Source organism: Plecotus auritus, assembly GCF_963455305.1.
Source record: "Plecotus auritus genome assembly, chromosome: 5".
In the NCBI taxonomy this organism is placed as follows: domain Eukaryota; kingdom Metazoa; phylum Chordata; class Mammalia; order Chiroptera; family Vespertilionidae; genus Plecotus; species Plecotus auritus.
The window spans coordinates 167,774,238-167,789,315 of NC_137776.1; the positions used below are offsets into that span (position 1 = coordinate 167,774,238).

A 15,078-nucleotide genomic window follows, 5' to 3' on the forward strand; every position below is an offset into this window, starting at 1 on the left:
TAAATTATAGGAAATTCATAAAAACTAGATGTGATGGAGGGAGGATAAATACCTCTGAATTTTGACAATAATCTGCAATTATGAGTTTGAGGCTGAAACTATGAATAAGGAAGCTCTAGCTGGCAACTAGATTTTGTATGTAATACTCACACTTTTCTGGTAAATAAATCCTGTGAATTATAAACCTAACTAGGTACTAACTGAAAGTTAAAATCCACATATCTATTGACTCCTCTATACCAGTGGTCGGCAAACTCATTAGTCAACAGAGCCAAATACCAACAGTACAACGATTGAAATTTCTTTTGAGAGCCAAATTTTTTAAACTTAAACTTCTTCTAACGCCACTTCTTCAAAACAGACTTGCCCAGGCCGTGGTATTTTGCGGAAGAGCCACACTCAAGGGGCCAAAGAGCTGCATGTGGCTCGCGAGCCGCAGTTTGCCGACCACTGCTCTATACCATTTCAATGTACTAAATGCCACTCTAATACTTGGAAAAATCCTAATGAGGTCAACAGGATACTTCTTGAGGAATTAATGCTTAGAATTATAATCTCTACTCCTTAGTTTTGTTGTTGTTTTTTTAAAGATTTTTGTTTGTTTGTCTGTCTTTAATCTTCACTAGGAATATATTTTTATTGATTTTAGAGGGAGAGAGAGGAGAAAGAAACATCTGTCGGTTGCCTCCTTTACACACCCCAACCAGAAATCAAACCCACAATCTGGGTATGTGCCCTGAAACCACTACCCGTTTTGGTGGTATACAGTTGGCACGCAATTGAGCCCTACCAGCCAGGGCTACTCCTTCCTTTTTAAATACAGGATTGCTCCCTCCCCACCTTTTTAAAAGGAACTCCGTAAATGCAAATGAACTTAAAAAGGGGAATGTCAGGAAATATATCACTAACAAATATATTAAATTGGAGGTGGGGAGAGGATCCATTCCAAGAAAGAGACAACCCATCACAGTTCCTGCAGGAGTTGCCTCCTTCTAGCCAGGGCAGTCCAAGGGGGTGGCAAATAACCCTTGCAGGCTATGAGGTCCTGAGCAAGAGATTCCTACTAACACAGTCCCTGCTTGCACCCCTCCCATCCAGAAATATGGCAATCGACAGACCATCTTCCTGTGCCCTAGCCTACCAGTCTTAGGCAGATATTCCCAGGGCCCAAGCAGATACTCCTATATGGAAACCCCTGCATCAGGATACACTAGTGACTAGATTCTAAGCAAGGAAGGGGAGTCTTTCTTCTCCTGCCACTTCAGAAATCCTAGCCATCTACATATGATGTCAGGCTACTTTAAGTTCCCTTCCAACCAACCCAGGATAGCCCATAGCAAGGCCACTCCTCCCTGCTCACACACCCCATCCCGTACTGCCCCCTCCCCTAACACACACACACACACAGAGTAAGGGAAGAAGTCAGAGGGCTAGCTAGGCAGAGTTGGGCCAAGTGAGGAGACAGCAACCCACATCTGTATCCTAAATTTAATAAATAAGTGCCAGACCCCAGATGCACTGAGGTCCACAAACATTCCCACCTCCCAAGGAGGCCCTTTCCCTCAGAGACAGTAGCTGGCAGATATCCAGTTAGAAATCAGTGTTAGTAAACTGATGAGCAGAGAGATTAGCTTATGAAAGCTGGCTCAGAGGAGGTAATATATACTATACAAGAGTTCAGACTGCATAAAAGTCAAATATGATAGTTAAGATCCAGCTAATTACTTAGGACAATGCTTATTTTGATGTATAAACTCTAGAATGTTCTTTATTTAAATCCCAGCATTTGTGGTTTGACCTGCTTGCCTTCACTATATCATAATGACATGAACACATCTATTACAGGCCCAAAACCTTTAAGAAAGGAAGAATCTAAGAGTGAATAAACAATGTCCTCCTCATTTATCTTCTAAACAATTCAATTCTAAATAATTCCTTCAACCGCCCAATTTTCCATTTCTCTGTGATGGAATGAAGATATGTAAAATAACAAAAGTTGTTCCAATGCTGAACTTTGGTTTATAAAATATTCCATTCGTTGCATCCCTCAAATTCCACCTAAATGAATTAAGGCATCATACATCACCATCAGCAATATACATACTGAAAAACAGAATGCACTGGGGGAGGAGGAACCCAATAGTTAAATTAGAAGATAGCAACAAAATGCACCTTTGGATTGAAGCTACAAAATCCCAGACACTCATAGTATATTCAGCCCATGACATCTGAGAATTACAATCTGAACTTACAGAGTTTCAATCAAAGGACCATCCAATATCATCCAAGAGTGAAACTGACACCATACGCTTGTTCAGTCTCAGAATGAAGTAGAAGCGAGTGGCTTTTCCATCACAGTGCATGTCAAAATGGCAGAATTAGCACTATCCAATTACCAGAATAATACCTCTGTCAATACCTCTTTTCACAAACAAAACAATTAATTCCATGATGACATTCCTGGAGCAAGTAAAATCATTTTTTGTGGTTGTGGCAGACAATGCTACTTGTAAACTTAACACTCAGTCTTTTCCTTGTGCACACTACAAAGTAACATCTTGAAGTTTCATCTTTTTCTCTTTCTTACTAACTTTTCGAACTTATGTTTACGTGAAGACAGAGAATAGAGCTTCAGGTCCATAGAAACTAACATGAACTAAACTGATTCTCTCAGGATAGCTAGAAAAGGAGAAAAGCCCATGAAGACCTAGAAGGGTAACTGTTGCTTGATAACCAATGCATTTTTAAATTCTGCTACAAAAAAAAATGCATACATCCTAAAGAACTAAATCTACTAACCTCTACAATCAATGTGATACATGGTTTATCCAGTCTTGACAAAAATCCTCTGGATCACCAAGGGTATGTTCATCCACTCGTACATATGCAATTGTATAAAGAATCTATTATTTAGAACACCGGAAAAAAAAAAAACAATTAAAAGATTTATACTTACAGCTACCATATTTTTTATTATTTTGATTTTTATTTATCGATTTTAGAGAGAGAGGAAAGGAGAAAGGGAGGGAGGGGAAGAGAGAAAGAGAAACACAGATTTGTTGTTCCACTTTTTTATGTTATGCATTCATTGGTTGATTTTTTTATGTGCCCTAACCTGGGAATGAACCGGCAACCTTGGCATATCAGGATGATGCTCTAAGCTACCCAACCAGGACCATAGATACCATTTTTTTTTAAAGCACTTTTCATTTCTATGCTAAGATCCCCTAACTGATGCCCCATAGTGATTACCAAATTGGAGAAAGAATAAGAAATGTACTCTATAAATAAAATTTACTATGTAGAATATGCTAATAATTTAAAAATACACTGTTAATTATTCACTGAAGACTAAAAAACTCTAATACCAATACAACATATATTTTACCATATATGTGCATATGTATATATCATAAACATACAAAATCTTGCATTAAAATTAAAAGAAAGTATCTGAAATATACAATAATTTTATAAGAAAAATATTAGTATGTAGGCACATGTTATTAGCACATTTTAACTGAGAACGTAACAGTTGTAACTCTGGGAACCTTTGCCCTCTCTCAGCACTCCTAATCCCCTTCCCTGATTCTTCTTTGTCTTTTTCTCACCCCTACATATACACAGCCCCCAAACAGCTGTCCTTTGGACAATCTGTCCTTTCCCATGGCTCCACCATCATCCCTACTCTTCCCCAAGCTTCAAAACTGAAGTTCTCACACACCTACAACCCACTTGCCTAGCACTGTGCCAAGTTCTTAGCATGCATTCTCTTAACCATTCTTAAAACAACCCTGTAAAATAGGTTTTATTTTCCCATTTTACAGATGAGAAAACCAAGACCCAGAAGTTAAGTCCCTTATTTAGAACATTAACTACAAGTGGCAGAGCCAGAATTCAAAGCCAGCTCTGACTTCAATGCCAGACAGTTTTAGCCTCTATCCAAAACAGTCTCCCTAAACAACTCAACATGGGTGCCTCAATTATTCAATCATTCATTTAACAAATAATTTATTTGTTGAACACAAATCTGTTCTCTCTATTTTCTACTTCCACCTTCCTACATCTGTCTAGAGCAGGGGTGGGCAAACTTTTTGACTCAAGGGCCACAATGGGTTCTTAAACTGGACCGGAGGGCCGGAACAAAAGCATGGATGGAGTGTTTGTGTGAACTAATATAAATTCAAAGTAAAGGAGCGGAGGGGAGAGCAAGAGAACCGGATAGAACAGCCGGATCCGGCCCGCGGGCCGTAGTTTGCCCACAGCTGGTCTAGAGACTACACTCTCCCCATCCCTCTCACCTCTCAGGTAGATTCTTGGAATTATCTCTAACTCCTTCCTCTCCTGAATAACCCTCATCTACTTAGCCAGTAATTTCTGCCTATTTTAGAGATTATAGATTATATTACCTCCTTGCCAATTCAGACCATAAATTTCCTTTCCCTGGCCACTGTGATACCCTCCTAATTAGTCTTTGCTGCTCATGTTCTCCGGATCTTTGTAATCAATGTTACACCACTGCCACCTGTTATCCTTATAAAACAAATCTACTCATGTTACAACCCCTGCTTAAAAGCCTTTGATGGTTCTCCACTGTCTACAGAACAAAGTCCAAACTAGTTGCGTTGACATTCCTATATGAACTGGCCTCAACCTATCTTCCCAGCTTCATCTCCTATTGCTCCCCCCTAAAAATAGCAATAATTTACACAGAGCTTAATTGTTTATACAGTGCATTTTCATGTACATTAATCCTAATAGCACTATGAGTATTTCTTATTATCCCAATTTTATTATAAAGAAACTGAGACTTACAAAGGTAAGATAATTTGCCCAACATCCCAAATAATAAAAGGCAGAAAAGGCCAAGTCTCAAATTCCAAATCTTATCTCCTTCCCTAGTACTTCATGCAGCCATAGCACCCCCATTCCAGCACATCAGACTTACTCAAACTTTCTCGAAAAGACACATTACTTTCCAACCTCTGTCTTAGCTCAAGCTACTGTTCCCTTAGGATGGAATACTAGTATCACTTTTTGCCGTTTCCAAAGAACTGTCAGGCATTTTTCATATCATACTTCACATTAGTTATTTATCCTATCTAATAAAGAAGGAATCTAATAAAGAGGGAATATGCAAATTGACTGTCACACCATCACAAAGATGGCAGAGCCCACAGTGGAGGCGGGGTTACTGTAACATAAGATGGCTGCGCCACAGTGGAGGCGGGTTTTTCGTAACACAAGATGGCTGCACCCACAGCGGAGGCTAAGTTCCCGTAATGAGCCTTAACGGGCAATTAGCAGGGACCTGAGGCTGCGCGCCTCCGCCTGGTGGGGTTTGACAGGGGACCTCAGGCCGCGCCCTCCACCCCAGCACTGGGCCAGGGGACCTGAGGCCACACCCCCCGCCCCAGCAGGGCTTAATGGGGGACCTGAGGCTGTGCCCCCCGCCATGGCACTGGGCCGGGGGACCTGAGGGTGTGCCAGGGGACCTGAGGCTGTACCCCCTGCCTGGCGGGGCTTGACGGGGGACCTGAGGCTGTGCCTGGCACCGGGCCAGGGGACCTGAGGCTGCGCCCCCCCGCCTGGCAGGGCTTGATGGGGATGGGACCGGCTGGGTCTGGATCTCGCCCAATGGGGGTGGGGCCGGCTGGGTCTGGGTCTCGTGCAATTTCGAGATGTGCGCAGGTGGGCGGGAACTTGACTCTGGGTCCGGCGGCAAGCCCCAGACTCTGACAGGAGGAAGGTTTTCATATACATTTTACTAATTTTCTTTCATCTCTGACATTTCTATTATAGAGAAAGGGCAAATAGCAATATTAAAATATATCCTCTAATTAATTCCCTTTTAATGTGCACGAATTTCGTGCACCGGGCCACTAGTATTTACATTAAATCTATCTCTACATTGAATTCTAAGGCCTCCAAGGACAGTGCCATTAAGTTAGTCACTCAGTTTTAAAGTCTGCTTACTGAACTGATAAACATGTGGGAAAAACAAGCCATTTAAGATGGCAAGTATCAAGGCAAAGACTGGTCAGACCTGAAACCAGAGATTGGATTAGACCATCTGGAACAGTGGTCACCAACCAGTGGTCCGTGGACCACTGGTGGTCCATGAGGTCCGAAAGGTTGGTAACCGCTAATCTGGAGCAAAATGGATCAGACCATCTGAGCTACTGGCAGTGACTACAATTTTAACATCTTCTGAACAAAGCCGAATTCCCTAGTGCCAACAATTCTCACAGACACTGGCCTTTATTAAATACTAGAGGCCCAGTGCACAAAATTCGTACACGGGTGTGTGTGTCCCTCAGCCCAGCCTGCACCCTCTCCAATCTGGGACCCCTCAAGGATCGGGTCTAAACGGGCAGTCGGACATCCCTCTCACAATCCAGGACTGCTGGCTCCCAAATGCTCGCCTGCCTGCCTTCCTGATTGCCCTTAACCACTTCTGCCTGCCAGCCTGATCACCCCCTAACCACTCCCCTGCCAGCCTGACTGATGCCTAACTGCTCCCCTGCCAACCTGTTTGCCCCTAACTGCCCTCCCCTGCAGGCCTGGTCACCCCTAACTGCCCTCCCTTGCAGGCCTGGTCCCTCCCAACTGCCCTCCCTTGCTGGCCATCTTGTGGTGGCCATCTTGTGTCCACATGGGGGCAGGATCTTTGACCACATGGGGGCAGCCATCTTGTGTATTGGAGTGATGGTCAATTTGCATATTGCTCTTTTATTAGATAGGATAGAGGCCTAGTGCATGGGTGGGGGCCAGCTGGTTTGCCCTAAAGGGTGTCCCAGATCAGGGTGAGGGTTCCCTTGGGGCGTGGGGTGGCCTGGGCGAGGGGCCTGTGGTGGTTTGCAGGCTGGGCATGCCCCTGGCGACCCAAGCAGAGGCCCTGGTGTCTGGGATTTATTTATCTTCTATAACTGAAACTTTGTAGCCTTGAGCGGAGCCAAGCCTCCTGCTTGCTCTGTGGCTGCAGCCATTTTTGTTGGGATTTATTTATCTTCTATAATTGAAACTTTGTAGCCTTGAGTGGAGGCCTGGGCCTGCCAGGGTGTGTGGAAAGCTTGGCTTCCTCCATTACTGGAGAAACCAAAACCTCCTGCTCACTCCGTGGCCGCAGCCACCTTGGTTGGGTTAATTTGCATACTTGCTCCTGATTGGCTGGTGGGTGTGGCTTGTAGGTGTGGTGGAGTGATGGTTAATTTGCATATTACTCTTATTAGCTAGGACTAGAGGCCTGGTGCATGAATTCCTGCATGGGTGGGGTCCGGCTGGCCCACCCAATAAGGGTGATCGAGCCGGGCTGGCCGGGAGGAGCAGCTGCGGGTGGTTGGCTGGCCAGCCTGCCCCTTGATCGAACTCCCAGTCAAGGGGATAATTTGCATATTAGCCTTTTATTATATAGGATTACATTTTACTGAAAGCATAATGAAAAACAATAGGATGAAACTTAAAGATTAGAAGTTGGTGAAAAAAAAAAAAAACCCACAGAAATATTATTTTCCATTTTAACATTTCTATTTGATTAAATAACCAAAATTTAAATGATACAGGCTTGCTTTAGCTTTTTGCCAAAGATCGGTGCAATTACATGTATGGCTGTCATTAAAGGTACCATCTCAGTATGCCCACAGAATCCCATTCACCTACACAGCTTACCATGGCTCATCCTCTAAAAGTCACTAGGATTCCTGGCACTGGCAGAGAGACTCTCTCAGAAGGTATTTGACATGCTGATTATCTGACCAACTTTTGCAACTGAAGTTTCCCAAGGCTGTGTCAAATGGTCAAATTGAATAGTATCAGTGTGCCTTAAGATTACAGGTTGTTACTCCTCCATGCATTGTCTTTATCCCAATGAAGATCAGATACTGAGGCCTTATAATTAAAGTCCAGTATATGAAATCACTAAACAGCTGACCAGGTGAAAAGTCTCAAGTGCTTCCTTCTTTCTGTCTGAAATTTCCATACCCACTGCTAAAACATAACTATACGGTTAACTTTTCCATGAACTGGCAGAGGATTTTGTGAGAATAACTAACCCACATGCCCTGCACTGAAATTTATTTTATTCCAAATAGTTATATAAAGAAAGAAAACTACAGACAATAATCTTAAGTAATTCACAAACTAGATTTCAGAACTGCCTTTGTCAGAACTAACTGTTCTCTTTATTTTGGCATCTTACCTCAAAAATCTATGTTTTATTCAATATATATCAGAATGTTGCCACATTTTACACACTACAGATTTATTCCAGAAGCTAGCAAGATATGGAAGGGAAAGCCATGTTGACCTTGTTATAAACTGTATATTTTCCCTTTTGGATAGAGTAAATACAGTGGTAGAGCAGAAATAACAAACGCAGGAATCGGAGAATCTGAGTTCAAGCCATGACTCTGTAAAACGAGGGAAGCTCCACCACTGAGAAAAGAGCAGCACCAAATTCACAGGGAACACTGCGCCCGGCTCTATCAGTTAACATGTACAAAGTGATCAGAACACGTGGTTAAGCCTTGAAACATCAGCTTTGCTATGATTCTATTACAATACCTGACTCGAAGTGACAATGACATTTGTGAAAACAAATTCTAACAAATCCCAACTCAGGATCATACCTTTTGCTAACCCTCATAACATCAGTGATACTACTCCAAAAAAATAAAATAAGACAACCCTAATTCTGCTTCTCAGGAGCTCCTGAAAAGTGTGGTGGCAAATACATTTGAAAGCAGGGATAGATTTAATTTAAACTTATGATATGTATATCACTTCAAATGTAAAGGTAAAAAATGGAAACTGTGTTATCACAGCTGTACATCTCTAAATAACAGACCTGGGAACTACAGATGATAATATTGCTTTAGCATTATAATACATTTTGGCACTTAGTTATATCATTTATATGGATTCCTCCTCTTTCTTCTCAACAGTATTATAATTCTTTTGTATCCCTACAGCAATGTTAAATAGCCGTCAAATAGTTGAATTAAAGTAACATTTTCCAGAGAATTTAGCAAAGCATCTGACTTGATCTTTTCATCAGCACGAACACTCTAACTGCAGTGCACAGAAGTAATTCAGCCTAAAGGCTGGTTATGAGCGCACACTGGCGTCTGAGACACCTGGGATCCAACTCTACCACTGACTAGCTGCGGGAGCTTGGGAGCCTAAAGTCTGTTTTCCATTCCATAAAACAGCGATAATTTTTACCTACCTCTTAGGATTATTTTGACAACTGATAGAATATATACAAAGCACAACAATGTTAGTGCTGAAATATTTAGGAGGAAGTGTACTGATGCCTCCAATTTACATTGAACTGCATCAAAAAGTGGATTCATAATGCCACTGAACTGTACACTAAAAACATAGTTAAGCCCTACCCGGTTTGGCTCAGTGGATAGAGCGTCAGCCTGCGGACTGAAAGGTCCCAGGTTCGATTCCGGTCAAGGGCATGTACCTTGGTTGCCGGCACATCCCCAGTAGGAGGTGTGCAGGAGGCAGCTGATCGATGTTTCTCTCTCATCGATGTTTCTGACTATCCCTCTCCCTTCCTCTCTGTAAAAAATCAATAAAATATATTTTAAAAAACATAGTTAAATGATTAATTTTATGGTATGTGTATCTTACCACAATCTTTTTTAATAAAAAAAATAATTAAAATTGTAAAACATAGATTGAAAGATGGACAGACATGTGATAGGGCTAGTAGAGTATCAAATGTAGAATCTAAGTAGGGGTATATAAATACTTATTTTCAACTTTTCTGTATATTTGAAGATTTTTACAATAAGCTATTAGGGAAAAACAATGCTAGCATGTTGTAGTTTGCTTTTATCATCATCTACTAGTCAGAAACAATAGCCAGTAAATATTCAGATACTTAGCTCCTTTTTTTAAAAAATATATTTTATTGATTTTTTACAGAGAGGAAGGGAGAGGGATAGAGTTAGAAACATCTATGATAGAGAAACATCGATCAGCTGCCTCCTGCACACCCCCTACCGGGGATGTGCCCGCACCCAAGGTACATGCCCTTGACCAGAATCGAACCCAGGACCCCTCAGTCCGCAGGCCGACACTCTATCCACTGAGCCAAACCGGCCAGGGATTTAGCTCCTTTTTTATGGCAGAATTTTAAAAAGTACCTTTGTGCCAACCATCTATTCTTTTATTATAGCCATTCTGGAACTAAAAGTAGTTTATTTGAAACTTCTTAAACAGTATATATGTCTGTGACTTCAAGTTAAATTATTCTAAGGTGCCAACTGCTAAGTGTTTAATCTTTCCTAAAGAAATACAGAAATCCAGTCAACAGACATCTGTGGTCGATGATTGATAATTCAACCAAACAAAACACTGGAAAAGCAAGATTGGAACTATTTGTTCTTAACTTTTCCAGTAGCTGCTGATAAAGCCAAAAAATTCCTTAACTAGAAGTAGTAGTACTATCAGCACTTTAACGGGTACCTAAAGTACAAATACATCAGCCACTTTAAAATGTTATCCACTTCTGCCCTGGCCAGTGTGGTTCAGTTTGTTGGAGAGCATCGTCTGGTACACCGAAAGGTGGAAGTTTCTACTACCAGTCAGGGCACATACCCAGGTTGCGGGTTTGATCCCTGGTCGAGGCGTGTGCAGATGTTTCTCACATTGATGTTTCTCTCTCTTTCTCCCCCTTCTTCTCTTTAAAATAAAAAATTTTAAAAAAGACTAAAATGATATCCACTTCTTCTAGTTTTGTTCCCCATTCCAACTAGTACTCCAGATTTTAACGTGTTTATTGGTACGATAGGAATAAATACCATGCAATATCAAAATTTTTAATGCCAGACCACCTCATACCCATAAAAAATACAGAGACCTGCCCTGGCCTATGTGGCTCGGTGGCTGATTGAGCACTGTCCCATGCACAGCAAGGTCTCCGATTTGTTTCCCAGTCAGGGCACATACCCAGGATGCAGGTTCGATCCCTGGTCAGGGATTGCTTATGATAGGCAACCAATAGATATTTCTCTCTCTCTCTCTCTCTCTCAAAATCAATAAAAAGACATATCCTCAGGTGAGGATTTTTTTAAAAAATACAGAAATAAAGTGTTCGTAAGGACATGCAAAACTGGAACCCTTGTGTACTGATGGTGGGAACATAAAATGGTACAGCCACTGTGGAAAACAGTATGATGGTTCCTCAAAAAATTAAAAATATGCCTGGCCAGCCATTGTGGCCCAGTGGTTGAGCATCAACCTACGAACTAGGATGAACCAGGAGGTTACCGTTGATTCCAGGTCAGGGCACATGCCCAGGTTGCGGGTTCATTCCCCAATGTGGGGCCTGCAGGAGGCAGCTGATCAATGATTCTCTCTCATCATTGCTGTTTCTATGTCTCTGTCTCTCCATTCCTCTCTGAAATAAAATATATATATATGTATTTTTTTAAATAAAAATATAATTACCATATGACCCAACAACCCCACTTTTGGGGTTGAAATACCCAAAAGAATTGAAAACAGGATCTCAAGAGTTATTTGTATACCTATGTTCATAGCAGCATTATTCATAATCACTAAAACATACAAGCAACCCAAGTTTCCATTGACATGAAATGGATGAGAGAATGTGACGTATACATACAGTGGAATATCATTCAGCCTTAAAAGGGAAGAAAATTCTGTCACATGCCAGAACATGGATGAACCTTGAGGACTTGATGCTAAGTGAAATAAGCAAGTCACAAAAAGGCAAATCCTGTATGACTCCACTTACATGAGATACACAGGGTAGTCAAAATCAGAGACAAAAAGTAGAATGGTGGTTGCCAGGGGCTGAGAGGAGTTAGGGTTCAATGTATATGGAATTTCAGTTTTGCAAGATAAAGAGAGTTCTGAAGAGTCTGGTGATGATTGCAGAACGATATGAATGTACATAATATTACTGAATTGTATACTTAATGGTTACGAATGTAAATTTTGTTATGTGTATTTTACCACAATAACAAAAAATGGAAGGAAAAAATCAGGGAACTAGTCTCCCCAGAAGGCCTGGTGGTGCTCCAGCTTGGAACTGAACTGACAGACAAGCAAGCAACTCAGTGGCTCTCAGCCCCTGGTCTACCTCTAACCTCTCCGTCCTGCCCAGGGTCACACCGATCGTTTATTTCAGCTTCAGAATGAGCAAACACTACTCCTGCTACACCAGTTTTGTGTTAAGACAGCAAGGAACTTAATCTCTCTAAACCTGCCTCCTCTTTAAAACGAGGATAATTCCTACCTACCTGCTTCATAAGGTTGTTATGAGGGCAGAAATGAGATCATGCACATAAAAGTACCTTTAAACTGCCAAGCACCAGAGGAACAGAAATTATGTTTATAACTACTTTCATATGGAAAATTCAGAAGGGGCTAAAAGAGCAGAAACTTCACAAAGCTTGGGACACCTCACCCAGGCTTCATTCCACGTCAAACTCTCAGGCACCCCTCAATAACACCTCCTTTTTGTCATTAACTGAAGGGCGGCACTGAGGAAACAAACAAACCGAAAGCATTCATCTCACCGCCCCACATGCAATCAGAAATTATCTTACACGTCCTAGACAAATTCAATTTTTATGACCCCCGCGTGGGCCTGCACGCCCCGGGACTACACTTCCCACAAAGCAGCGAGGCGAGCCAGGGCGGCGGGCGTGGCGGCCTGGAATTCAGGGTGACCACCGCTCTCCGGATCCAGGATCGCCGTCCCCTGGAAAATTGCAACGTTTAAGGTCGAGTGTGCACTGGCTCTCCCCTCTGAAAGCGCTGTCACCCCGCGGTTTCTCCGGCGGCCGGCGCCGCCACCCTCTCTGCTCTCCCGTCCTTCCTGCTCCACCTGAGGGTCACCGCCAGTTCTTGGCCTCTCCGCGGGTTTCTGAGGTTTCACAGAAAGGCATCTTCTCCCCCTCCCTGAAAGCGCTATTTCTAAAACTCGCTCAACAGTTGGGGTCGGGGAGCGGGGCACAGCGGGGTCAGACGGGACGGGCTGACACTACCCGTCACCCTGGGGCTCGGGCCGGTCCGCCCGCCCGGCACCGCGGGCAGGGGGCTGGCTCCCCCACCCCCGAGCCGGGGCGGATCGCGGGCAGAGGTGGCTCCGCCTGGGGCTCCGGTTTCAATTTCGCAACGTGACGGTGCAAACCTGAGGCCTACAAACGCCGGCGGCCGCGTCCGGCGCCCCGCCCGCCAGGCCCGGGCGCCCCAGCCCCCTGCACGCCGGGCCGCCGCCTGCCCACCGGCCCGAGCCCCGGCCCTAGCCCGCCCGCCCTCCGCCCTCCGGCCCCGCGCGGCCCCGGCCCCGGCTCGCGGCCGCAAGCTCGCCGTGGCACTTACTCAGCTCGTCCTGGGAGGCGGAGGCGGCGGCCGCAGCCATGTTGCGCCGCGGCGGGAGGGAGGGGCCGGAGGGGGAGCGCGCGGCCGGGCGGCGCGGGGGGCTCGCGGCTCGCGGGGCTGCAGCGACCCGGAGCCGCCTCTGGTCGTTCGGTGCGGGCCGCGCGGCGCCCACGAGGCCCGCCCGCCGCCTGCGTCCTCCTCCCTGCGCGCGGCGCTCTCGCCGTCCCCCGCGAGGTCGCGACTCGGGCGCTCTCGCAGCCTCGCGCCTCTGCGGAGCCGCCACCGTCAGTCGGCCGAGTTCGGTGCGCCCGGCCCGCGCGGCGGCTCTGAGGCTCGCGCCGCGCTCGCCCAACTCACGCCGGTTTTATATTTAGAAAGAGCTGAGCCATCCTCCCAGCGGCCCCCCCGCCGGGCCCGCCGCGCGCCGCCCGCCCTCGCTTGCTCGCTCGCGGCTCGTCCTGCCCACCTGCCGCCGCCCGCCCCGCGCGCCGGAGCCGGCCCGGGAGCGCTCCCCGCGCGGACCCGGCACGCGGCGGCCTGCACAGCGGCCTGTCCTAGCCGTCCCGCCGCGCCCGCGCAGCCTGCAGCGGGCCGGACGCGCGGGCCTCTGACCTGAGTCCGAGCCGGTCTCCATGCCGGGGATGCGGCGCTCGGCCCCCGAAGCGAGGCGTTCGGCGGACTCTGCCCGAGGACCGCTCGCTGCAACCCGCGAGGGGCTCCTCCGAGCGCGGGCCCAGTGCTCGGGCAGGGGGAGATCTTCGAAGCGGGGCCGAAGCTGCCTTTCGAAAGCGCCGTGGCTGTCACGTTGCTGGCCCCGACCTGAAGAAACACGCCTGTCCGAAGAAGAGACGTGGACTCGGGAAAGTGGAGCCGGGTTCGGAGTCGGCGGGAGGAAGCCCCGCCCTGCGCCTCCCGCCGAACTTCTCGGCCCCGGCGCTGGGCGCTGACTCAGTCCCCAGCGAGCCCGGCCCCGCGAGCCGTCCCGGACCGGGCTCCCTGGGCCCCTTTTCTCACTGAGACGCTCTCAAGTGTAGGTTTCTGGTGCTCTTAGGAACGAGGACCACCGAGTGAGGGAAAATCACTAAGCCCTACTAAGAGTTAAATGAACCGATTTTTTAAAGTTCAAATTCAAGTATATATATGCTTCTCTGAGCTATGTTTTAAAATGTGTATATTGTAATACCTACGTTCCTTTTGGTGACCCGAGTGATTTACTTTCGATCTACCGATTTTCACTATACCTTCAGTTTGTCTGTGAGGTCATGTACTTGAAAAAAAAAACGCTTGCAAAATGGAATTCAAATTAAGGGGTTGCATAATTGCAGTGCTTTAAGTGATGGTACTGTCGTAACAAATTAGGTACAAGATCAGATACATTTTTTTTTAATAAGAGGAGGAAATCAAGATTGTAAATGGGGTAAAATTGCCTTTGTTCCTAAAAGTGGACATCTATAAAGTTCTAGTTAATGTCCAGAAAATTGGAATATCATAAAAAAACGTGAAAGCTCTTTCTTTCCCTCACCCCACTTCGCAGAGAAAACTATAGTTAACAGGTACAGTTGAGTGCACATCCTGCAAGGGCTTGTCTCTGGGCACACGTATGTGCAGCTCCAAATACGACTTGGATGGGGAGGGGATTCACAATCACTATAAAGTTCTGGTCAATAGTTTCCCCCATAAACATTCTTCCATGTTAATTCCAAGAGC

At 45.4% G+C, this 15,078-nt stretch overlaps 1 protein-coding gene across 5 annotated transcripts in view; it reads right to left on the minus strand.

Moving 5' to 3' along the window:
* ECPAS (Ecm29 proteasome adaptor and scaffold) overlaps positions 1–14,389 on the minus strand; it is a 107,522-nt gene extending 93,133 nt beyond the window's left edge. Inside the window, exons 1-2 of one of the 5 annotated variants that reach the window (XM_080667175.1) lie at positions 13,372–13,487; positions 2,800–2,903 (exon numbers count right to left, since the gene is read on the minus strand). In XM_080667175.1, coding sequence (XP_080523301.1) covers positions 2,800–2,821 — 22 coding nt within the window. In that variant the 5' untranslated portion in view covers positions 2,822–2,903; positions 13,372–13,487. Of the gene's footprint in view, positions 1–2,799; positions 2,904–13,371; positions 13,727–13,983 lie in introns of those variants that run through there. The other 4 variants (XM_080667174.1, XM_080667177.1, XM_080667178.1 and 1 more) reach the window with 4 other exon arrangements.
* Between the last annotated feature and the right edge of the window lie 689 nt (positions 14,390–15,078).